At 42.8% G+C, this 26,869-nt stretch overlaps 2 protein-coding genes across 3 annotated transcripts in view; one reads left to right on the forward strand and one right to left on the reverse strand.

Moving 5' to 3' along the window:
* Positions 1–1,443: 1,443 nt before the first annotated feature.
* CKAP2 (cytoskeleton associated protein 2) lies at positions 1,444–21,775 on the reverse strand. Its single transcript, XM_083169717.1, has 9 exons — positions 21,480–21,775; positions 18,162–18,249; positions 16,999–17,074; positions 14,731–15,410; positions 12,915–13,158; positions 12,209–12,379; positions 11,733–11,793; positions 5,207–5,456; positions 1,444–2,916 (listed from the first exon to the last, which is right to left on the reverse strand). Exons 1-9 carry the CDS (start codon positions 21,538–21,540, stop codon positions 2,634–2,636), a joined length of 1,914 nt encoding a protein of 637 aa, XP_083025843.1. The 5' UTR covers positions 21,541–21,775; the 3' UTR covers positions 1,444–2,633.
* Positions 21,776–21,855: 80 nt separating this feature from the next.
* VPS36 (vacuolar protein sorting 36 homolog) overlaps positions 21,856–26,869 on the forward strand; it is a 29,264-nt gene continuing 24,250 nt past the window's right edge. The window contains exons 1-3 of one of the 2 annotated variants that reach the window (XM_083169720.1): positions 21,856–21,894; positions 25,007–25,075; positions 25,511–25,581. In XM_083169720.1, coding sequence (XP_083025846.1) covers positions 21,871–21,894; positions 25,007–25,075; positions 25,511–25,581 — 164 coding nt within the window. In that variant the 5' untranslated portion in view covers positions 21,856–21,870. The other variant, XM_083169719.1, reaches the window with a different exon arrangement.

Here is a 26,869-nt window from a genome sequence, read left to right on the forward strand (position 1 = left end):
TTCAGGACTCAACCCAGGGCACCTCCTTTCCTGGGGATAAAAGCGCTGTGCTAACCTACATCCCATGGCTAGATGTGTCACCAGGATGGATGACCGATAGATATATACACACACACACACACACACACACACAAAATTCCATCACAGGCAGCAACTGGGAAGAGCTTAAGGCCATCCACGAGTGGGACCACCTTTTATGCAATTCCGATGCATTGCATCACATAAAAAGTGACATATTGCATGCCATTGACGTGTGATTGAGAGGCCAGGTGCGCTCCTGTGCACCTCGCATCACAGACCTGAATATTGGTCACAGCCCGTAGCCCCTGCTAGGATTGGATGCGATCGCTGGGTGAGATGAGGGAGTTCCACATGCAATACCTCACCCGAGTGGATTCCCATGGAACAGAATTTTGGCTCATACTGTGTGTCATTTTTGTCTCATTCTGTTGAAACTGCTGCACCCAGATAGCCGGAAAACTAGTTAAGGAAACAGAGTTCTCAGCACTTCTTTAAATCTGCACCATTGTCCAAGTGCATTCTTTCCTGGACCTGTTGGGTGAGATTTAATGGGATGAGAGTTTCAGAAAGTGAGAGATTTGGTGAGAAATCTCCAGGTTTTTTTTAAAGCGGCAATCATTTACACTGCAAAATCAAACTGATTTAGCAGTGTAAATGATTACCGCTTTAAAAAAAAAAAAAAAACTGGAGATTTCTCACCAAATCTGTCACTCTCTGAAGCTCTCATCCTATTGAATTTCACACGTTGTTTCTCACCCATGGCAAATACCTTTAAAATGCATATTGCTGCTATAATATCAGCCAGCACAAACGGAGGTTGAAGGCTCGCTGTCTTTGGACCACATGCAGGCAGTCCGTCATTAGGCGATGGCCGCAACTTGCGGCAGACAGCTAGAGCCACACTCAAGCCCTGGTCTCCATTGCTGCTAATTGACACTACCCAATGGGTGTTGTTGACTCGTGTACACCGGTATCCTCCACAGGTGGCCCGTCATCAGGTGGTGGCTGATTCTTATGGTGATCCGCTGGAGCAGCGAGTAGACCTATTTCAAATCAGCTGGTTTATCTTCAACGTATTCCGGCTACTACATATAGAAAAGGTGCCCCCTTAAGGTGTTGTCACCAATTCATCAGGAACAATTATTCTGCAGTCGGATTCTACAGCTGATAAATCAATAAAGGGTGAGAACCACATCATATTACACAAGGTAATTTGACATTCTATTAGAGGTCTAATTGAGCAAATATTTGGACACCATCAACTCTTTATTATGTAGAAGTGCATTATTGATTATATAAGTTAATTTTTTTTAATAATGTTACATATTAAATATAAAATTTATGAATAAATCATTTATAATTAACAACATGCATATGGAATTATCCTTCTAAAAGAACGGAAAAATGATGAAGACATATCAATGTAGGTTCCAGTTGTTTATTTATTTATGTCATTTTAGGCACATTTGAATTTTTTGGAGGACAAGTTGTTTAATGTAGCTGCAACCATTGTTTAGTATACTCAAATAGGACAAGAAAGAGTAAAAACAAGATAAATAGAAATAAAAATACAAAGCTGCTTATATTATACATACACACACACACACACACACACACACACACACACACACACACAGTTTGATACATTCACTAGAATTATTTAGCCTGTTTATATATAGCATAGTTCCATCACCAGCTGTACAATATTTATGCAGAGGGATGCTAGTGGCCGTCTTATGCCTAACCAAAAGGTGTTCTTATTCTCCCATTAACATTACACCCAGGATACTGCCTCATTCATAATGCACCAAGTTTACAACATTTGGCCAAGGTAGAATTAAGAAAGTAGTTGTCAATTTAGTCCAGTTCCTTACAGAACATTTGGTATATTTTTACAGTTGATTAAGCAAGTAGGTCAGCTGCCATCTGTATAAATATTTTGTACCCCAACTGGAAATATTTTTTCTATTGGATCTTCTCAAATCAAATCCTTAAAACAACAAATCAGCATTTTAAAATGTAGAGTGATCTTGTAATAAAGGATAAAACAAAACAAAAAGCCCCCCACAATGTTACAAATGGTCTTCAAAATATTGTTTAAGTGCTTGTGTACATTAGTACCCTGACCAACATATGCTGAAACGTGCCCAATGACAGAATACTGTGGAGGCGGCCATATTTGTGTATGCCAGAACCATACCCAACTTGTCAATTCACAAAGGCCAGTGACCTAAGTTAGGAACAAAGGGCAAAGTGAAGCAATGACACACTGTACACTTAAAATGAATGTTTCAACATAGGAAGTGTCTGCACACATTATAAACATGAATACTTCAGCTTGAGATTTAAAACGTATACTATAGGGTAATACATTTAAATAAATGGTTAAGTATTATCAGTCACTTACACAAATCGTGCAGGCTGCCATTTTGTGGACCAACACTACAATTGATAGACTGAATATTGGTTCAGGCCACAAAATGTTTGCCTTTACTGTGAATAAGAGATTATAGATAGAATATAGAGTATAGCAGACATGACAGTTGTTAGAGTGTTGTGCACATATCCAAGAGTAATTTGAACCAACTGAGGCATAAAAAGGTCCATGTTAGTCAGTCCAACTTGTGTGTACACAGCTTATTTTTTGTTGCACTTTTTGCTGTAATTTCTTTAAGTGCATTGTTTTTGCGGAAGATATATGCGTTTGGACAGGCCTCTGTTGGGTCCTCTAGGTCTTCAAGCTGGGAAATACCAGCAACACAGGGATCGTGGTCTTTCAGCATGTCTGGTAACGTGTGGGATTTGTTCTCCAGGCGGCAAGAGCGCCTCACAGGGGTTAGGAACTTGTAACTCTTGATGCTGGATTCTCCTTCATTCATATGTAGCTTCTTCATTCTAAATACAGCAGACAAAGGAACCGATTAACAGGAGGCTTTCAAAAGAAATATCTAGTACCTTAAAAGAACCTAAAATTCCAAGCGAAGAAAAAATAATTCTATGTTTTACCACAGAATTAAATCTGTGTTATGCTGTCTGAGGTTAGCAATTTTCCCCAGAGCCAAGCACTAAGCATTACTACCCCCCAGTACAAAGATCCTTATTGGTCAGACTGGGCCCATTGAGTAGAGGTCATATACAGAAGGGCCAGGAGCAGGCATGACCTAACCATGGCCCTTCAGCTGTTGTGAAACTACAAGTCCCATTATGCCTTGCCACAGTTTTCTTATTCGAAAATGCTAAAACTATGGCAAGGCATGCTGGGATATGTAGTTTCACAACAGCTGGAGGGCCACAGTTTGGACATGCCTGGCGGCACTGCACTTTGGTTATTGGGAGTGGTCCCTAATTGTACTATAACCAGTCAGGAGTGGAGAGTAAAGTGTTCACTCTAGGAGCCAGATTAACCAAGCTTGAAAAGTGATAAACCACAGCTCCAAACGGTCACGTTACAGATTTGGCTGATGGTTTAGCACATCTCTCCATAGGTGCAGGGAACATTAGCTATAGAGATTCATCATGGGTACAATTTTGAACTTCAAAAGTAAAAACGATGCCCTTTTCATTGATTAGCACCCTGCACCTAGAGTGATCACTAGGGGGGAATCCAAAGGTCATACAGTAGATGGCACCCAATAGAGTTACTAAATTGTTACTCTATTAAAGTGTGATAGGCTGCATTTCGGAAAAAATTGACCCATTTAAGCACTCAAGCTGGCCTGTTTGCATTGCACCCGTTAGTTTGGACGGATTTTGACTCACTGCGATGCTAAACCCGACCATAATTAGTCAGCATGATAAAAAGCAAATGAAATATTGCCCTGCAATCTTCTATCACTTTAGAAGAGGGAGCTGGGGGTGGAGGGTGATAAATGATCCTCCGTTTGATGTAGTAAACTATGTGTCAGCAGGGACCTGCCTGGAAAAAGTCCCTTGTAAGGAGGGGATGCAATTACCGAATGACTGCACATGCGTACTGTACACATTTTGGATGCCTGAAGGGAAATTGCATTTGCACCCCATGGGCATTTTCAGTTGCTATGTGGCTGGAGCCTGATTGAAAGGAAGACGGCGTTTGCGGTGGTAACTTGCTGTGAAAAAAAACAAACACCTGGGCACACCAGTGTTTTTTTAAGGAGGGTCCGTGACATAGTCAACCATATAGTGCGTACACACTGGGCGTTAGAATGTCGTTATCGTGCATATTGTTTACAATGTCGTCTGGTGTGTTCCCATGGCTTGACGTGGAATTAAATTCGATTTATATAGTCTTGTCTGGCAAGACTATTTCTCTTCGATTTCCACTAAATGCACATTGGGATCGATGCTGCTAAAAGCGTTCTATTTTGATTAGATTTTGCTTCTATAAACAAAAACAAAATGGCAATGTGACTGGGAAATGGGTGACTAACTGAACAGCGTAGACCCAGCTGCACATGTACCTCTAGTGCAAACAAAGGGCCAGATTCTCCAAGCTTCAAAAGTGCTAAATTGGAGAGTGATAAATAGCCAGCCAACCAGCTCCTACCGGTCATGCCACAGACTGTTTGAAAAATGTCAGACAGGAGCTGATTGGCTGGCTGTTTATCACTCTCTATTTTATCACTTTTGAAGCTTACAGAATCTGGCCCATAGTTTGTTAGGTTGAAAAAGTCCATCGAATTAAACCTATTTATAAAATTATACTATAGAATGCTTTCTCCAGCATTCCCTGAGCCCAGAAAAAGGTGCGTACATTTCGCACATATAAGGAATCCAACGAATATCTAATTTATATATGAAAACTTATATTTTACATCAAGTGATTCTTTACGTATAATCCTATAACCTCACAACTACTGTGGCCCCAGCAACATTAGGTCATCAGAGTTGTAGTGACATTAGACACTGGCTCTTAAGTCACAAAGATAAAAATCTGTATGTTGTAAGCAATTCGCTTTTACCAGAAGACGCCATGTATAATACACATGAATTACATAGATGGTACTTTATAATAACATGTATGTAGTGCTTACCCTTGTCTGCGCTCACTTTGGAATTTCTCTATTGATACAAGTTTGTGCCTGGCGTACACCTCTGTTAGCTTCTCTTAACTAGAGTGACTGGCCCAGTAACTTCAGAGGTCACCATAAAGGCTCATTACTAGGCTGTAATAAAACAATCCAAATAAGAATATATATTTTCTTACTTCTCCAGATGTGGGGTTGATCGAATGTTAAATTTTATGACGGATGATGCAGCCTCTGCATTTTCTGGCGTTTGCTGCGATTCCGATGCCCTGTCTGTTGGGGGTGGGCTCTTTACGTCAAGTCTCACGGCCCTTCTCCTGCCCCTCCGCTTCCCAGTCTGAGCATTTTCTATGGACTCAGTCTTGATTGTAACTTCACTCTCCTCGACTGGAGGGTCTGGTTTCTCGCTTTCCTGTTTAATTTTCTCTTCTGCAAAGAGTGGAAGATATTAGGAGTACCTCAATAAGGAGACCTGCAAAAGGTGGTTCTTTCTAAAGCCTGCGCCAGCTAAAAGTTGTCAAGTTATAAAAGTCATTATAAAAATGAACCACTGAAGTTACAATTTGAGGGGTTTTAGGTAGTACGACGCCGTTGACTTCAGAAATACCACAACTACAAGGACAGCGGAGTGTAGGGGAAATGTTCTTGTGTCTTGGCACTGCTCCTAGTAGTAACCGTTATTGTCTTGGCACTGCTCCATAAGTCCCATTATTGTGGGCAGGAGGAGCCTGCACGTTGCAAGCTCGGAGTGTCAAGCGTCTGTTTTTTCCTTTATTGCTCCTCTCTCTGATGTCACATTGAGATAATACATAACCAAACAATTATGCTTAATGTTTGTGGCCATGTGGTCAAAAACATGGTCAGTTTCTCAAATGACTGCTCTACATTAGGCCACCAGTGTAAATGTATAGTAAGGCGTCTGGGTTTTCTTAACCAGGCCATGACTGGACTGCACCCTGTAATTCAAGTCAGTTGCAGCATAAGGAACGGCTGATTATGTAGCATACATGAAGTAGTCATTCAAAATCATTTGGGATCAGACTTCACTACCAGCGCTCTCTAAACTGTATCTACCACACCTCCCTTAGGATGAAGTGGCGATCCTCTTCTCTTCAAATAAGTGGTATTGCACTATATACTTCTCCCTTCCTCCTATGTGATACATCGTCTATGGGACTGGACTGGTGAGGATTGGAAGTGTGATACAGGATCCTTTGATCACCATTCTCTGGTACATTCTAATTCGGAGAAGAGGATCGCCACTTCATCCTAAGGGAGGTGTGGTAGATACAGTTTAGAGAGCGCTGGTAGTGAAGTCTGATCCCATCTGTACCCTCGTGGTACTCACCTCCATTGTTCTGTATCGACCGTCATCTGGGAAGGCGGTTCCTGGAGATCGGACTTTGTAACCAGCAGCCCATTTCATTGTTTTTGCGCAGTACCATTTTGCTCCAGTTGTCTGTCTACACCCCACTGTGAATTGTTCTGCTTCCCGTTTTCAACTGGGGCTTTTGTGTTTTTGCTGCATAACATGTTCTCATACAGAGACCGTAGGAATACCCTCTTAGAAAATATATTCAAAGATGAAGAAAGAATTGACATTTTAGATGTCAGCCTAGATACTGTCATGAGAAATCTAGAACAGACCCTCATAAAAGAAACCAAAATATGGTGGGAGACAGTGACCTTGGAGAGGTACCTCTCCTACCATATTATCCCAAAAGGCCTAAGAATAAATAAAACGGCGTCTTTTGAGAGTGCAAGTGACGAATTTAGGGACAAATGGGATAAAATCATTGAGGAATGTTCTTTCAGATTGATGGAATTAATTATCTCTGAGCGAAAAAATGAATTAAAAAGATTGGAGTTAGAAATAACCAAGTCCAAAGACCTTGTACAACCCTTTACTAATAATCAGGAATTTAAGGATGCAGAAATAAGAACTTTAGGGAATGTACGCAAAATAGAGAACACCCTCATCGATAGAAAAGTGAGAAAATTTCTACGAGACATGAGAGAGTCCAGAGGAACAGGAGAAGAAGAAAAATCCCCCCCTCCCCTCCGTAATACCCCAAAAAACCCTAGAAAACCTTTTTTTAAAAAGGATAGATACCATCGGAGAGAAATCACACCCAGACGGCACAAAAGCCCCCAAAGAGAGTCCCGATATAGGCCGAATCAATGGAGGGACGACAGACCCCAAGACCATAGAACTAATAATGTTAATTGGAGAACTGTAACAACGGAGAGACAAAGAAAATATAGAAGAGAGGAAAGAGTGGATAGAAGACCTCACCGAGAGAATGACCACAGAAATGAGAGAATTTCGGAAGAGAGAGAGAGATACCAGCATGAATTACCCCGATCAACCAATCGTAGGATTCATGAAGAGAGAGATCACTCTAGTAACAACCGTGAGAGTCCTCTACCCACACATAATAAATATCTTCCCCTAAGAAGGGACCTCAACAGGGTGCATTTTTTAGGGGAAACCATAGATCAAACAAGAACAAACCGATAGATAATTCCAAAGGACCTACAAAAAGGGGAAAAAGGGCGGGTATTCATAAACGAAATAGAAAGCCCAAAAAAACCAAGAAAAAGGCACGCATCAGAACGACAAAATCTAAAAATGTGGGAGATAGCCTGGAAACAGGACCAATTAAAATCTTTAATTTAAGTTCATATGTCCTAACCCCCTGTGAATTATCTGTTCTCAACAAGGGACTGAAATATGCCCCCACCTCCAACATAAACAAATTTGATACCTTTGTGGATATTCATAAATTTGTCCGCAAACTTTGTATAAAGAAGTTTTTCTTACAAAAAGGACCAGAGGAGAATCTTACTGATGTGGTTATCGATAGATTTAAACCCAAATCGATTTTTTATCCTGCTCATATTAAGGGTAATTATATTGAAACCTTCTCCCAACTGGTCCAGGAGGATATCAGGAAAATTAATGTCCGAGGGGGCAAATATAATCTAACTTTGAAGGAACGGAATGCATTGAAGGCGCTGAAGGACAATAATGAGATCGTTATTAAACCAGCGGATAAGGGGGGGGGAATCGTCATTTTAGAAAGAGAATGGTACATAAAAGAAGTTCTGAACCAAATAGGGGATACAAATACCTATCAAAAAATCCGCACGGACCCCACAGAGAGGATATACAAAGACCTCTCTGCTTTACTCACCAAATATAAGGAAAAAGGTACTTTAAAGGAAACCGAGGTCAAGTTTTTATTGAATGAAGAACCCACCATTCCGGTAATATACCTTCTCCCCAAGATTCATAAAAGTCTCACACACCCCCCGGGGAGACCAATTGTCTCTGGGACAAATTCTATCACGTCGAACTTATCGGAATTCATTGACTTTTATCTCCAGCCCCTTGTTTTAACTAATCGATCCCATCTGAAAGACACTAAAGATCTTCTAAACATCCTAACTACAATTCCATATGAAGAAGAGATGTGGATCGTTACAGCGGATGTAAAATCCCTGTATACCATCATCGATCATCGCATTGGTATACAGTCAGTGAAAGATTATCTCAGAAACAGCACTTTGGAAACTGACTTGCAAGAATTTTTAACTGAAGGGGTGGATTTTATTCTTCAGAACAACTATTTTACTTTTGAATCAAGCTTTTACATCCAAAAGGTGGGGACCGCCATGGGCACCAGGTTCGCCCCCAGCTATGCCAACATCTTCATGGGTAAGTGGGAGCAGGCCCACGTTTGGTGTTGGTCGGGGCTCGGGGCGAACCTGGTGTCATGGGTGCGTTATATTGACGACATTTTATTTTTCTGGAGGGGCACTGAGGAGGATCTTAATAACTTTTGTACGTTTTTAAACAATAACGAGTGCAATATTGAACTGACTTTTAACAAAAGCCAGACATCGGTGGACTTTCTCGACATAACTATTGAGAAAGGGGAAGACAAATGGGATACCAAAACATTCTCAAAACCCACAGATACCCATTCCTACATCCACAAGTCCAGTTGTCACCACCAAAACTGGCTTGATGCCATCCCGGGGGGGCAACTCAAGCGTCTGAGACGAAACTGTACAAAAAAGGAAACGTTTAAAGAACAGGCCGATGCAATGGCAGGAAAATTCATTTTAAGTGGGTATAACCCCTCCAAAATCAACTCAATAGTCTCGGAGGTTGGGTCAGTAGAGAGGGACGAATTATTAGGGACCAAGGCCCATGAAGATGTTCAGAAAAAAGACTTCAAAATGTCCTTCATCACTGGCTATAACGCTCAATATAAAACCATTGAACTCTTTTAGAAAAAATTGGGACATTTTAAAACATGACCCCATTTTGGGCGAACATCTACCTCCTCGTCCCAGTTTTATTTATAGACGTGCTCCAAGTATAAAAAACAAAGTGGTCAGTAGTTCCCTCCCTACAGTGAAACGTCCAGGGAGAATACTTACCAAGGGCTTCCACAGGTGTGGTATGTGCAAAGCATGTAGAGAGGTCAATAGCAATGGCACCAGTAAAATCTCTGATATAACCATCAACGGAATCAAATGCACTTTAAATGATTTCATTACGTGTAACACTAGGAACATAGTGTATGGAATTGAGTGTTCTTGCCACAAATTTTATACTGGACGCACTTCCCGCCCTTTTAAAATCAGACTTAGTGAACACCTCAACAATATTAAAAAAGGGCTAGAAACTCATTCCCTCTCCCAGCATTTTAAAATCGTACACAAATCCTCCACCACCGGTATCCTGAGATTTTTTGGTATAAAAATTGCCCAGACTGGCCCCAGAAACAAAAACATAGGGACATGTCTTGCTAGAGAGGAGATGAGACAAATATACAAATTTGACACTCTCAAACCCAAAGGTCTGAACGCAGATTTTGAAGTCAAATGGTTTTTATAATATGTGATCTTAATTTGTATCCCCTTATTATATATTTACCCTGCTTTTATCTAATTTTTAACTGATTTTATATATATTTACTGTGTCCACATGTTGAAAAGGACTTTATATACATTGTGTGTTTATTTTATTCTAATTTATATCATTTCCACCGTTGTAGTGATATACATAAGGGCCACGATCCTATTGTGAACATAAATGGACTGACCCGCCTGATTCTCGAAGTGAAATGAACCATATATAGTATGGAAGCATCACACATAACCCGTTGTCAGAGTTACCATGGAGATGTAAACAAACTCCTGATGATATACGTGGAATCTTCTAATTGGTCGATATGGTCTGACACACTCGTTTCCGGAAGTGGGGCATACCCGTGTCATACTGAATAGCGGAAGTCGCTGCCCGATTCCGGAAGTAGGGCATACGTGGATACACACGTAGCCGCGACCGGAAGTGGGGCATATTGACGCCGAACTGGAAACCGGAAGTTACTGTCCGATTCCGGAAGTGGGGCGCGTGTGTACATACACGTGGCCGCGACCGGAAGTCGCCGGCCGTTACCGGAAGTCTGCACAAGGAGGAATGGCAGCTTCCGCTGATTGGCCATTTGGGAACTGTCTCCACTACAAAAAGGGTGGAATCATGGATGCAGCTATACTCCTTGAAAAAGGACACATTGGTGTCCGAAACGCGTCGGAGCAGCTGCACTTTCTGGACTGGTTGTTTTGGAGAAGGAGTCACCTCTTGCCTGGACTGACGCAGTGACCACCCGGGTTTACATCTGTCACCTGCTCATGCCTAATAAGAGAACTTTTTGCCAGGTTCTCCACCATCTCTGGTAAAAACTCCACTGCTTCTCCTTTACTCCTGGATTTTGTTTTATATCATTGATTTGTATGTTTTATATGCTTAAATAAAATAAGTGGTATTGCACTATATACTTCTCCCTTCCTCCTATGTGATACATCGTCTATGGGACTGGACTGGTGAGGATTGGAAGTGTGATACAGGATCCTTTGATCACCATTCTCTGGTACATTCTAATTCGGAGAAGAGGATCGCCACTTCATCCTAAGGGAGGTGTGGTAGATACAGTTTAGAGAGCGCTGGTAGTGAAGTCTGATCCCATCTGTACCCTCGTGGTACTCACCTCCATTGTTCTGTATCGACCGTCATCTGGGAAGGCGGTTCCTGGAGATCGGACTTTGTAACCAGCAGCCCATTTCATTGTTTTTGCGCAGTACCATTTTGCTCCAGTTGTCTGTCTACACCCCACTGTGCATTCAAAATCATTTACTTAGGGAAGTGATTACCAACCAGGGGTACTTGAAAATAACATTGTTAATGGCAGAAGAAAAAGGAAGAAGTCTCCCTGTTCCAAGGAGATGAATCAGGTCGTATCACTTCCGGTTTGGTCTGCAATGTCACCTCCTTGTGCTTTTGCATGCCCAGCAATCCACCACTAGCTACCCGCGCTGCCCTCAGACATTAGCATTCATGTCGCCTGCGCTGACATGGGTGGAGGAAGCAGCGACATTAATCCTACAAGTATTAAAGGGAACCTTGGAGACAGTACACAGCCTGACAGAGGAAACAGATTGGCTGCACACTACTCCTCATTTCCACTCCACTCGTTAGTACTGTGGAGATTTCAAATTGAGAGGAGGGAGTACTCAAATGAAAAACCAGAATCAATGGGTACGGGAGAAAAAAAAAAAAAAAAAAAAGGGTTGGGAACTGCTGATCTTGAGCAAAGCCAATGAAAGCCATAAAACCAAAAACCCACATACCAGTGTCTGCTTTCAACTTGTCCAAGGCATCTGCGAGAATGGTTCTCAGCTCTTCTAATGGCTATAGAGATCACAGAATAGGGGGGAGAATAAAAGTGAGTAAAAACATAAAATGTGCACACTTCAAACATAAAAAGGGAAAAGTATTACAAGTGGTTTACCATTAACTAAACCATTACCAGTCAACACCTCACAAATACGCTTAGAAATCAATTTAACCCCCACATCTTTTCAGCTCTGTGTATCTAATAAGAACAGCTTGAGGAAACTAACATTAATTATGGTTCCGACAACCAAAGCCAGTTATGGGCAATAAAGTGGGTTTAGATAAATGCAAATACCATGCAACAAAAAATAGGAAAACTTATTCCAGGGGCAATTCAATTATCTAACAGTTTATCTTGATGTGCCGACATCACGGCCCAACCACCATTTAAACTACCCCCCCAATAACAGTGTGTACTGGCGATGATCACCTGTGCGCCTGCAGCCACAGCTTCCTCACATATTGCGATCACTTTATACAGATGCCCTTCACGCTGCTCCAGGTGTGCAAGACACTCCCAATACCTGGAAAGCTTCCTCGCTTCTGGGACATTTTGGACCTGCTTTTCAAGTATTAAGAGGACTTCATCCTTTGGACAACCCTGTAAAAAGAACAATAGACTGTATAAAATATTTGAACCATATCTTGCAGCATTGTCATGCATTTACCCTATGTACATTATAAAAGTCTTGTAACAGGGATATTTCATAGATTTACACAATCTACAGAAGAGCCATGTGGAGTACAGGAGACTATTTGTTAGCCTAGAATCTTATACTAGTACGATGGAAGGCTAGAAAGGCCATAGTTTCTTACTTTTCCTTCTATAAATGCTGTTAAAATGGCAACATTTTACTGTCATCTGATGCATACAGCAACATTACTGATGGCCAAGTGTCTTAGGGAGGTTTTTTATTCAATACCACCAATAGGAGAAGACACAAGGTGGTGTTTGTGTACATCCCCCCACGATACTCCTCTCGGCAGTAAGGGGATTTACCCGTTTCCACAGTGATGTCAGACTTTTATAATGTGCATGTTACCACAAAACAGGCATTTAAGAGGAGATCAGGAGAAATGTGGACATGGATTACAGGACATAGTCAGCTCAGAGCAGCCCATTATAGGAGATATACCTCATCAATTAGCTTCTGACAGTCTCCAAATATCTGGTGGACTCTCATAGTGAACATCTCCTGCTCATCCTCTTCAGCCATGGTTGCCCAGTACAGCTGGCGGGTTACTTCTTTTGGTGCTTCAGGCTCAGTTTTAACCTCAGGCACTGTTTTCTGCACTTGGCATGGACGAGGTACGAGCACAGCTAATGAGGGCCGCTTCATTACCTTTCCCTTGGATGCTCTCCATTCTGCCAGGCGAGCCCTGAGGGTAGAATATAAAGAATGAGGTCACAAAAATCACTACAACACTAGCAGAGGCATGATGATCTATGACACTAAAGGCATGTGTGTTGTATACCTTTTGTGTAAACAGATCGACGTGTCAAGTTACTGCTGTAACATACTGTATTCCCTCAACTATCTAAACAAAATAAGTGTACCCGGGTGCGATAGCTATACCTGAAATATAGAGGGATGACTGTTGGACGGTTAAAATACAAACGCTGGCATACCAATAGAGGACAAGATTTCCCTTCCCCTGACCCACAATAACCTACCCTAACCTTCTCTCCCTTCAGGATCAGGTGGCACTAAGATAAGAGAGGGGTGGACGTAGAGTTGGGAAATATTATTATTATATCTATAAAGGCGCCACAAGTGTTTCGCAAGGTGACTAATGCATTTATTTCGAAAATTTGTTTGATATACTCAGCATTTTGTTGAGGGTGAATGAGAGATAGAGAGATGACAGATTTTCCATGGTAAGGTTTTACAGTATACTGTTTGCCAGAGGAATAATTTGTATAATGGACAACACTTTCCTACAAAGTTGGCTGAAGAGAAGGGGGTGGGACATGGGGCCTTATTCTAGTTCACTCTGACAAAATCCTTCTTCGATGGACAAAACCATGTGCACTGCAGGTAGGGCAGATGTTACTTGTGCAGAGAGAATTAGATTTGGGTGGGGTTTTTCTTCAAAGTGAGATCTATATTGCAGTGTAAAAATAAAGCAGCCAGTATTTACCCTGCACAGAAACAAAATAACTATAATTCTCTCTGCACATGTTACATCTATCTATGTACAGAGACAATGCTACTCTTGCATATGCGCCTTGAAGAGTCCACAGGACCTCAATCAAGTCACATTTTCAGGTCACCTAGCAGGTGCACAGGTGTATTCATTACTCACCCAACACCTACTGGTGAAGATATTTTAACTAGTGATTCTGTGTAGACACTTTGAGTACATGAAAGATTAGTATCCTGAGGACATATTTAGAGAACCACTAGTCTACATTAATATAACTAAACCCAACAGCAGCTGCTCCGGTCATGCAGAACCCCCCAAAAATACAGCTGCGCCGGTTATGATGCAGTACGCAAATAAAACAAGATCATTTAACCAGGTGGAAGAACAGATATACAACTTCAGAAATAAAGCATGGGAACTCTGGAATGATAAGTGACTGCTTGTAGCTTTAATTAATCTCCCTCATCATAATCCTCCTTTGAAATCCATCAGTTAAAACCTCCTATCAATTGCATCTTAACCTGATGTATAGTAAGTCTACTTCTGACAATACAAGTACCCAGTAACATTGGTTCTCTATACCCTGCCAAAATTACTATGCATAGATGATAACCCTATATGTTACATCTTAATACACTTCGTTATTGGTGAGGTGGACAGGTTAGTATTAGTGTTTAATAACATGCCTCCTAACACAACTTATTTCTTGACCATTCGCTGCCCCTGGATTAGTATATACACTGTATTCATATGAATAGTCTATGCCATAAAGAAATAATTAAACCAAAAACATTTGAAACCTACTTTCGTTGTTCTGCCGTCTCAGCCACCATAGAGAATCTGCTAGTGGATGGACGTGGGGCAGGCATGGCCTTCCGATGACCAGGCACGTTTACAGCACCAGTTGTGGTGTTTTTATTTCTCAGTTTTTCTGGTTCGCTTCTTGGCACAGTTTTAACAGGCTGTGGCTTCTGCTGCAGATTTCCACCGCTTGGCTTCTTCTGGGTGGATACTTGTACTGGTTTCCGCAGAGTCACCGGCTCTGACTTGTTCTTGGTGACCACGCTGGTGGAAGTCCTCGTTTGTAGAGAGACTGCTGGAACCAGGGGCCTCTTCTGTTTGACATCCCTGCCAGGAGGTGGTTTTATAAGCGGCTTCTGAGTAACCGTAGAGGTTTTGGGTCGGTTTTCCACACTTTTATGCATGGTACTTTTACTTTCCACAATATGGCTTTTGCCTTCTGTACTGGCAGAGTTGTTCCTAAAAGAATGGATCTTCGACTGAACAATTTTCCCACGATAAGCGCCAAGAACCAGCTTAGCTGACTGATTTGGTTTCTCTTTGACAGATTCCAGTTTTAATTTGTCATCTTTCACCTGCTTCTCAGTAAGAGTTTTTGTTTTTAAGAAAGACTGGCTTAAAGTCACGTTTTTAGCATCTTTGTTTGCACCTGCGCGAGTATTTTCCTTGTTAAAGGATTTTACCTTAAAATGGCACCAAGGGTTAAAGAAAAAAAAAAAAAAAAAAAAAAAAAGTTAATCATTTTAGACATTAAGACCACACATCAAGTTAAGGCACAATATATGCTAGGTGCGTTTTGTACTAGATCGCATCTAGTTCAAATCACATGATCTATGCTACAATAGAGTGCGATTTGAACTAGATGCAATCTAGTATATAATGTACTGCTTGCACATACTTTACTGGCTTGCGATATGAATTATGCAGGAGCATGTACTGCATCACAAGCCAAAACAAACACGGTGCAATGTGAACTACATGCTTTGAACTTAAAAGTTCAAACCGCATCAGAGAATCACACCGTGTGTGGGAACCATTAGTAGGGAAAGTTGTCTATTTACTGCTCTATCCGCAATAGGTGCTGGTTTCTAATCACTGGTGGGAAGTCATTGATAGTTCAAGGTCATATGTGTGGACTGCTATTGGACCTCTGGCTCCAATGTGTGAACGGATGTCCCAAGTTGGAAGTATCCATTTTAAAGTTGTATCACAATGAAAAAAGTTTGTGTCTCATAACTAGAGACAGGATTATATGCAACATAAAAAGCTTGAAAAATGCATGCAAATATGCATGAAAAATACTTAAAATATGCATGAAAAGTGTTAAAATATGCTACATTAAATGATAAAAAAAGTAATTTTGAACTTATTTATTTAAAAATCAGCATACAATTAGTTGCACATAAACCTCAAAAATAGGCCCACAGCATCTGCAGATGTCTAGTGCTGTACACAGGATTTTTTTCTTACTGGCTGCTACAGCATACTGCAGCGTCCAAAGCTCTTCTTACATCAACTACACAGACCCTCATCTCCAGAGCCGATGGATCAAATGTCAGCATAGCATATGAGGGCGGCGCAGTAGAAGGCTTCCTGCCTGCGCCGCCTACTCACTGTGACACAGCATTTCCTCTGCGCCGCGTGATGTCACAACCCTTCCACCCGCCTCCTCTGCTGGAGAAGTCTGTCTCTTGGTGTAAGGTCCCAGGCCAGGGGCAGGCAAAGGTTAAGGAGCTTCGTAATGGCATCCGCCCTGACTGACTTATCAACATGGATTGGCAGCCTAGAGCAGTGTCATACATAGCGTACATCCAAGGTTCCCCACACTGCGCACGTATTGCCCCAGCCTGCACAATCTACCACTACCTGGCCAGCAGCAGCAGGGCAAAGCAGTGCTGTGACTGCTGTGACTTCGCGGGTGGGAAGAAGGCGGGGCCTAAAATATGCACTATCACTAGATTTCAGGTAAAATATGCAATAACCAGTGAGAATGGGCAAAATATGCAAATGCATATGCAAATATGCAAATGCATATAATCCTGTCTCTACTCATAACCATTTACATCCTCCATGTGGTGCGATTTAGGATTGCCTGTGAAGGCATAATTTAATCATAATCTTTTTAATTAGAAGTTTTATTTGCCTGAATCTGCCATCTTGCAAAACAGTCAGTTGTGCCTGTTGCCCTGGGATACTTATACCGCTCTTCCATTGGACACAAATGCATCATACACCAGTACTTAAACCCTCCTTCTCAAAGAGAAAGCTTACCGGTTTACGTTCCGTGGGATTTATCTGCCCAGATGGCTTTAGAAGAATGGTGTTAGACCTCTCCATTAAAGGGGACCTTTGAGAGAAACAATATAAAATTAAACGCTTAGTCATAGCAAACTTATGTATTGTCAGACTGCCACAGGTTTACTAATGGAGGACACATAGGACACTTGAACAGTACAGGTCTTGTGTATGCGCAATGTACCAAAGATCTATTCATTGCATACTTTGTGCCACTGCCACTAAACCAGGCCCATAATAACAAAATGAGCAGCAGGATGGTGAAATGCAAAGGGTTGGTGCCGTTGCTGGCAGTGGGAATGAGATGAGGGTATAAGTGAAGTATAAAAATAAGTGTGAGTGATAAGGGCCCTGCATGTGAGGACCCTTAGCAATGTCCCATATTCAATAGAACACCCATCTTACTACATAAATCCCACAGTGATCAATGAGAATTGGTAGGGAACAGCACTGGAAACATATTGGAGGCAGCAGTGGGATCATGTTATGGCACATTCAAAGACATTATGGTAATGTGTGGATAACACAGCCCCTGCAATATGTTTTCAGCTTTCAGACCGCACTCTAGACCCGGTTATTGCAGGCCCAACCCGGGTCCAGGTGCGGTCTGAAAGGGCCACCTCGGGTCAAGCAACACGGGAGTTCAACCCTGGTCATTACCAGAGTTAAACACGGCTCTGACCAGTGTCAATTGCAGTGTGAACGGGTGCCTCGGTCGACCCGCGTCCTGTTCAGAGTATGGAGGAGGCAGCACTGACAGCTCCAAGTGCTGCCTCCTCCCAAGCCCCCGGTGACGTTCCGCTGCGTGTGACGTCACCGACCCGGCAATAAGCCAGGTTGGATGCGGAGCTTTCAGACCGCAAACGGTATCATTAACTGCAGGAAAGTGAATTGAGCAAAGCTGCAAAGTACAGCTTCTCTTGCTCAAGAGTTAATAACGGCAGATAATAATGTAGCAATTTGGGCAAATAATACAGATTAACATTGTAGCAACTGAAAAAAAGGTTACATTTAAATGTATTAAAGATTGGCTACAGCTAAAAATGTAATAAAAACACTTACAGTATTTAAAAGGTTACTGGCTTTAAGGAGAAGGTATTTACTTACAGTGTGTGGGTTCTAAACATACAGCTACTAACCTGATTACATTCTGCTTGGCAGGAACACTGGGTTTCTTATTAGACATTTTGTTGGATAAATATTCCTCCATCTTTTTTCTCCTTTGCTCTAATAGGGTAACAGGAACTTCAGTTAGTAGGGCTGGTTATCCGTGATTAGCAAGCATCAATAGTCTGCTGGAGCTGGTTCCTAGATTTACCATAATTGGGGTGCAACCTGTCAGACCTGCAGCCAGGGCTAAACTGCTCTGGGCATGATGTGCGGCGCCTGACGTCAGACGCAGCAGAGCGCGCACTGAGTAGTTCAGTAGCTTTAATCCGCCTGCAGCCCACTGCACTCTGGGGGCATATCATGTCTACCTGGCATTGCTGGGGGGGGGGGGGGGGTCATATCATGTCTACCTGGCACTGCTGGAGAAAAATAGAAATAAAAAACAAAATGGGTGCCGGACACAGTCCCAACAGTCTAGATCCCAACTGTCAAAACGCAGACAGACAGGTTCCCAACGGCCACCCGCTATTTTCCCTCATGGGGGTCTACGACCCCCATAGAGGGAGAATAGAAAAGATGGCAAGCATAGCGAGCCACCAAGCCCACAGCGTGGCGAGTGCAGCGAGCCCGCAAGGGGCTTTGTTGCGCTCACCATCCTGTCTGAGTCCGGGCAGTCAGGATCCCGACATCGGGCTAATGACTGTTGGGATCCTGACTGTCGGAACCCTATACCACACCCAAACAAAATATCAACATATATTAAATCTAGAGAAAATGGGGTATCAGAGTGCGCCAATTCATTTGCGAATACAACAGTATTGTTGAACAAACAGTATAGTAATCGGAATTATAAAAAAAATTTTTTAATCAGGAATCTTCCAAGAGATGATACAGGCCCAACGCGTTTCATCAACAGCTTGACTTCATCAGGGGCATTGGAAGCAGAGCAGTACAAAGTAATTTCACACTATAGAATTTTCATTGTTTAATTAAAAAACAAAAAGCAGAAGTTCATGCGAAAGACAAAACTGGAAATGGTTTACGCACTAGGGATCAGCAACATTGATAGAGCATCGCAATCCAATGGTATCCAAAGTTAAATCACAATTTCAGGGGGAGGGTAAATATCCCCAATATACAGTAATAGCAGAGCAGACCGGAAGTGAACTCCTGGGATCCAGCATTTTGGATCCCAGGAGTTCACTTCCGGTCTGCTCTGCTATTACTGTATATTGGGGATATTTACCCTCCCCCTGAAATTGTGATTTAACTTTGGATACCATTGGATTGCGATGCTCTATCAATGTTGCTGATCCCTAGTGCGTAAACCATTTCCAGTTTTGTCTTTCGCATGAACTTCTGCTGTTTGTTTTTTAATTAAACAATGAAAATTCTATAGTGTGAAATTACTTTGTACTGCTCTGCTTCCAATGCCCCTGATGAAGTCAAGCTGTTGATGAAACGCGTTGGGCCTGTATCATCTCTTGGAAGATTCCTGATTAAAAAATTTTTTTTTATAATTCCGATTACTATACTGTTTGTTCAACAATACTGTTGTATATGCAAATGAATTGGCGCACTCTGATACCCCATTTTCTCTATCTCTAAACCTTTGGGTCCTGCCTAACAGGGGACCCCTCAGAGGTGCTGCCTTCTCTTTGTGAGGCGCGGTTGGGTCTTTCGGTCTTATATATTAAATCTATGTAGATATTTGATTAAAAAAACTGATGGTGTGCTTTGGCAATTTTAAAATCTTGTTTAGTGTGCCACGAGTTAAAAAAAAAAGTTTGAAAATCACTGGTCTAGTGTGTACCCAGCATACAGTATGACAGGAGAAATTCAGAAAAATCACAGTGCCGGGATGAAGGAGATTTTGACTGGGTGTCCTTTCCCTTTAAAAACCAAATGGGAATCTTCTTTCTTGCCATTGTATGAATTAAATAGACAGTTAAGTAATGTGAATCGATGTATGCAACCATTCCTGGCAGATAATTCCGAACTTCAGAAACATCTGCTGTTTTCGCATAAGCTGTGTACACACGGGGGAGATATATTGCTCAGCAATATATGGCTCAGCAATATATGGATCAGTGTCTCCTTTTCATCAGCGACCAGAGATGGGCGCTGATGAAAGGGAACCTCTGCCGTGGGAGCCCGCGTGTACACACCTATAAAATAGATCGAATTTGCATTCTATTCAATGTTTCTCCCCCCCCCTCCCGACTTTCAGAAACATTCCAAAAGTTTGCAAAGACGTGGATCTGCAAATGCATGTCTTTCAGCAAAAAAACAGCCACTAATTCTCAAATTTTGCATCTGTTGCCACAAATACAGATTCGGCTAGGTGTCAAGGAAATAGGTGCTAGCTGGGGAGGCCAACCCGGTCCACTTTTTCAACCCGGGATTGGCCTCCTGACACTGAAACTCCTTAGAAGCAAGCCGTTGGTGGTGGAGCGGGTGGAGGCAGCTGACAGGACATTACTTGCTCCCATTCTGATTGTAGGACTTTCTTTGGGCTGCACCCACTCTGTGGAATGCCCTCCCATGCACAATAAGACTCTCCTCCAGTCTCCAAACCTACAAGCGTTCCCTGAAAACTCATCTCTTCAGGCAAGCTTATTAAATTCCAGAACCAGCCAATGAACCTTCATATACTGTTCCTATCCAATCACATCCCCACTGTACAGGCCACACATATCCAATCGCTTTTTCACATTTTCCATCCTCGAGTCCTGACCCTTGGCCAAACTGCTGGGTCACCGTATCGTACAGCACACCAGGAACCTTTGCATTCTGGTGGAATTAATGCAATAATGGAGATCTATCCTTGAGTACCAATGCCTATTTCCCTATAGATTGTAAGCTTGCGAGCAGGGCCCTCATACCTTTGAATGTAATTACCCAGTTGTATCACGGTCTCCTATTGTAAAGCACAATGGAATATGCTGCGCTATATAGGAAACTGTTACTAAATAAATAACAATTTGCTCTCAAATTAATTGTCATTTTCTCCCTGACGTTATCATATTCTTCCAACCAACTAAGTCAAGCCAGGACCAGAAGCCAATGACAGGACTGGCTGCACTCACACCCCTAGCATGACAGCTTACCAAATCACCTAGGGATCCTTTAAAAACCATCAAGGAGATATGGAAAACATGCAATGCCCTGGGTGTCTGAGAACAGAGCACGGCCAACACAGGCGAGCTGCAGTCCTTAGCAGCCCCAGCACTGGCCGGTATGGCACAGATCGGGCAACCGCAGGTCCCAGGACTCACACGGAGTAACAACTACGAGCGAGGTAGGAAGGAAGGGAGATAGGGACAAGGCACCGGCACAGCTCTTACCGCGGTGGCTGGTCTGCTGTCTCCGGCTGGCCGGCAGCGGTTGCACCGTTACACCCGCCATAGTCGTCGCTGCTGCTGCTGCTGCTGCTGCTGCTGCTGGATGGATGCAGTTGCACGCACTCTGACCTCGCTCCCGTCCCTTCTAATTTTGAAAATCCCTCCACTGTAGACCCGCCCCCTTCTCAACACCCATATACCGGATTGGACAACGATTGCGTGTCTGCACCAATCACAGCGCGCACTGAATGGGTTGCGCTATTACTGGCTAAACAGGTCTGCGAAGGGTTGTTGTTGTTATTTTTCTGCGAATTAGTTTGAACTGATGTTCACGTCAGGGCCGAACGCCCGCCTACCCAGGGGCGTGGTCTACAGGGAATGCACGAGGCTTGGCATGCTCTCCTATTGGTCCCATGTTGTGAGTACTGCGGCTGCGCGGGCAGTTCCTGCTTCCTGTCACTCAGTGTTGTGTTGCTGCATTTTACTTCCTGGTGTCAGTAGCTGAGGATGGACCGGTTCTCCTGGAGTACCGGGCTGCTGGACATTGATGAGACCCTGGTCATCCAGCAGCGGGGGGTGCGCCTGTCAGACGGGGAGGAGAAGGTTGGGAGACATGGCTGCGTGATTGTGCTGCATACACATTTGTTCTGCCCCATGACACTTCTCTATGCTGTGTACAGTGGTGATGATGAGCTGCAGTACCACAGCTTTGTATCATTTCTATATACTCCTCCAATACGGGAGTCACTGTGCTAATACATTCATACAAGAACCTATTTTACTTATTCAGTTTTTCACATGGCCAAATATTTCCAATATAATTACATTATTATTATGATTATTATTATTATTATTCTTTATTTATATTGCAACACAAGGGATCAGACAGAGTACATAAACCAATAAGCAAAACAATGACTACCTGTGCATACACAATGGACGATTTTGCCCAGCATGTATGCACAGCGATGATGGAGAAAATCGCTTGGCTGAAAATGTGAGCTATGATACGGGTATGGGTAAAACCCGGACCAGGACAAAACTGCCGGACCAGACATCAAACTCTGCAGTTTGGAGCTTGTAGCGTCCGGTCCGGGGGGTGTCCTGTCCGGGGGGGGGCTGCCTGTCACACCTGTCACCAGGTAGAGGAGGACGGGTAGAATAAAGTCTACCTGTATGGTCCGGGCATGTAGCAAAAACCGGACGGTCCGGACCACACAGGGAGGCTGTAATCTCCCCTCCCCCATGTCCCTGGTGATAGCTATCACAGGGACCCCCCCGAACAGGACACCCCCCGGACCAGACTCTACAAGCTCCGGACTGCAGATTTTGATGTCCTGTCCGGTGGTCCGGAGTCTTGTCCGGGTCCGGTTTTTACATAGTCCCCTATTTCACTCATCCAAGCGATTTTTGAAGGAGTGGATGACTTTCCATAGCAGGACATAGAAACATAGAATTTGACGGCAGACAAGAACCACTTGGCCCATCTAGTCTGCCCCTTTTTTTAAACATGTTACCTCAAACCATATTTGATCCTTATTTTTTTGTAAGGATATCAATATGCTTATCCCAAGCATGTTTAAATTGTACTACTAACCACCTCTGTTGGGAGGCTATTCCACTTATCTACTACTCTTTCTGTGAAAAAAATATTCCTCACATTTCCCCTGAATCTTCCTCCCTCTAGTTTCAGTGCATGTCCTCGTGTTCTGTTGCTCCTCTTCCTGTGAAGAATGTCTCCCACTTGTACCTTGTTAAAACCCTTGATATATTTGAAAGTTTCTATCATGTCCCCCCTTTCCCTTCTCTGCTCTAAAGTATACATATTAAGATCTTTTAGTCTTTCCTGGTACGTTTTGTGATGTAGGCCATGCACCATTTTAGTTGCCCTTCTTTGTACAGTCTCTAATGTATTTATATCCTTCTGGAGATATGGCCTCCAGAACTGAACACAATACTCTAGGTGAGGTCGTACCAATGACCTATTCAATGACCTATACATACCTCTTTCTTTCTACTGCTGATACCTCTCCCTATGCAACCAAGCATCTGACTTGCCTTCTTCATTGCTTTGTTACATTGCCTACCTGCTTTTAAGTCCCCTGAAATAGTGACACCTAGATCCCTCTCTTCCTCAGTAGTTTCCATTATAGTGCCATTTATACTATATTGAGTCTTTGGATTTCTGAGACCCAAGTGCATGATTTTGCATTTTTTGGCATTAAACTGTAGTTGCCATTCTCTTGACCATTTCTCTAATCTGCCTAGATCATCAATCATTTGTTTTACCCCTCCTGGTGTGTCTACCCTGTTGCATACCTTTGTGTCATCTGCAAAAAGGCACATTTTACCCTCAATTCCATTTGCAATATCACCAATAAAGATATTAAAAAGCACTGGTCCAAGTACAGATCCCTGGGGTACTCCACTTGTAACCTTTCCCTCCTTTGACTGTACTCCGTTTACTACAACTCTCTGTTTTCTGTCCTGCAACCAAGATCTTATCCATTCAATACACTAAGGACACTATGGAAAAGCTGTCCACCCCATCGCTCATCTGCTGGTAATATCAGGCTGTGTTTGAATAATGACTGGAGCTGATTGTTTGGGGGTTATCACTCCAATTTATCACTTTTCAAGGCTAAGTCCATCTCGTTCATATACTGTTAGCATTCCCTAAGCACAGTAGTTGTGAATGGACACTATTGTGTCCATTCACACGGGGCGGCCACGGCCCGGCCGTCCGGTTGCAGCCGGATTCCACCACTGGAAGGGACGGCTGCCGGGCTGTGGCCATCCCCTCCATTCTAAACTGATGTGTGCAGCATGGCTTCCTGGCCGTGTGGGTTTTTTGCCCTAATTGTAGATGAACAAATCAGAAATATGATTATGTACCAAGTGCACATACAGAGTGAGGCAAAACTCCCAGATTTTAAAGGTTAAAAATAAGGGTCTTGGTAAAGCCGCTTATAAACTAGGTGACCCTGGCTAGTCAGAATTTTAGTACATAATCTAAAAGTGCATAGAATACATTTTATTTTCAGCTGGTATTGATTATGGTATTGTCATTTATTGGTGTATAGAAGCCCTGCATTCATTAATGGTTCTTGGTGGATGTTTATAGGCCCCTTGGCTGTGTAGACCGGTTTCATGAAACTGATGAGGATTGTTTTCCTCCTAGATACAAACATTCTGTTCGCTAACGTAGCCAGACAAATGAAAGTGCGCTTCAGCAAGAAATTGTATCGATAACGCCGGAAATGACTCGGTGAGGGATGTGAAACTACAGAAATCAACTACAAAGTGTGTCATGAATAACGGCTGCCATCTGGACGATATTACGTTCCAAACCAATTGAAAATGAACTGTATTCCATGCCCTGTTAGATGATGTAATGAAATGATAAATAACCATGCTTATCTGTTAACCTTTAAAATCCGGGAGGATTTTTTTGCCTCACCCTGCAGAAATAAAAAACATGAGGTGTTTTCCACTATGAACTCTATTCATTATTTTATATTTCTCCCTAGAGCAAATTTGATACTGGTACTTTACTCCTGACAACTCATAGACTTATATGGAGGGACCAGAAAAATCATGTAAGTACTGTACACTAGGATTGTGTATTCTCATTAATACCTACTTTTTTTTAAAGGAACTCGCAGCTTAGTGAACAGGCCAGCACCACCCCGCCGAATACCCCCTAACCCGCTACCAGCGCCACCTGCATCCTCTCCCTAGCATGCAGAGTTCATTCGATGGTTGCCGATCATCAAATGATTTCTCTCCCCTTTGGTAATAAAAGTCAGTCAGAAATGTATTTTATTACTGTCAGAGATCGTCGAAAAGGGGGCAGGCGCTGTCATCAGCCGCCTGCACCGAGCAGGCTTCAGCCCGCCTGCATTCCCAGGGGCACGCTCAGTGGTTTTATGCCATAAAATGCTGGGAGTTCCCATGATGCCCCCTATTCATTTTACGATAATGTGCCTTTAATTGTCTTTTACCATGTGTTTTCTCTTTACCTGTTTTTGCAGGATTTCTGTATTGCAATTCCTCTTTCCCAGATTGTTTTCTCAGAAGAACAAGCAGGTGGCATTGGGAAAAGGTGAGTGTAATTTTGGTTTTACAATCTGAGAAAGGCCAGGATTTGTGTTACTGGGGCATGGCATTGCTCGCACCGATTCATATGGGTACAAAAGTATATTTTATTTTTATTTACTATATCAAATGCCTTCTCCTGACATAAAATTTGTCCTGGCTGTTCTGCACTTTATAGGGGCAGACACTTTTGGCAGCAACCTCAGACCCTTTTCAATTACTCCCTGCTTTCCATGCTTGCAAGGCCTCATCAGTGGCTCCCTGCCTTCCATGCTCACTGGGCCCCCATCGGTGGCTCCCTGCCTTCCATGCTCACTGGGCCCCCATCGGTGGCTCCCTGCCTTCTATTCTCACTGGGCCCCCATCTGTGGCTCCTTGACTTCCATGCTCACTGGGCCCCCATCTGTGGCTGCTTGCCTTCCATGCTTGCAGGGCCCCGTCAGTGGCTCCCTGCCTTCCATGCTCACTGGGCCCCTGTCTGTGGCTGCTTGCCTTCCATGCTTGCAAGGCCCCTTGGTGGCTCCCTGCCTTCCATGCTCGCTGGGCCCCGTCGCTGACTCCCTGCTTTCCATGCTCGCTGGGCCCCATCAGTGGCTTAGATGAGTAATCTTCTTTTGAGAAAGAAAAACGCACTCAATGGTTGACTTGTGTCAACTATAGAACACTTCTTAATATTTTCCTTATTAACCCTTTGAGTGCCAAGGGAATTTGTAAAAATGGGTGTGAAAATTGCAACGCAAACTTTCTTCTTAAACCCTTTGAGTGCCAACGTTGGTGTGAGAGACCCTCAAAATATCTGTTAAAAATGGCAGCGCCGCTCACAGCGACTGTTCTTTTTTTACTTACTTTACTTTATTAACTTCCATTAATTTACTTGCCTGTATTTGTATTTATTTATACTATAAGAACAGTCGCTGCGAGCGACGCTGACATTCTTAGCGATATTTTGAGGATTGTTCACAGCAACGTTGGCATTAAAAGGCTTAAACAGAGACTTCTACTGGAATCTAATGTGTGATATGTATAGAACAGTGTATGGACATCAGTCTCATAGCTTTAGCAAATGCAGTCAAGATATTTGTGTTGTAAAAAGAGAAACATTTATGGATTTCCTGTTGCTGTACATTCCAGGTCACCAAGCTGTAACAATGTTGACACAGTAGGGGGTGGATGATACTTTGGGACATGTTTGATGCTGTTGACTTTGAGAAGATGAAAGGCATGAGTTTATTGTCTCCTGGCTCACACATCGTTCTACTGCAGCTAGACATGTTTCCATCAGGATATGCACCTCT

This window comes from Crinia signifera, chromosome 2 (assembly GCF_055691185.1).
Source record: "Crinia signifera chromosome 2, ASM5569118v1, whole genome shotgun sequence".
NCBI lineage: Eukaryota > Metazoa > Chordata > Amphibia > Anura > Myobatrachidae > Crinia > Crinia signifera.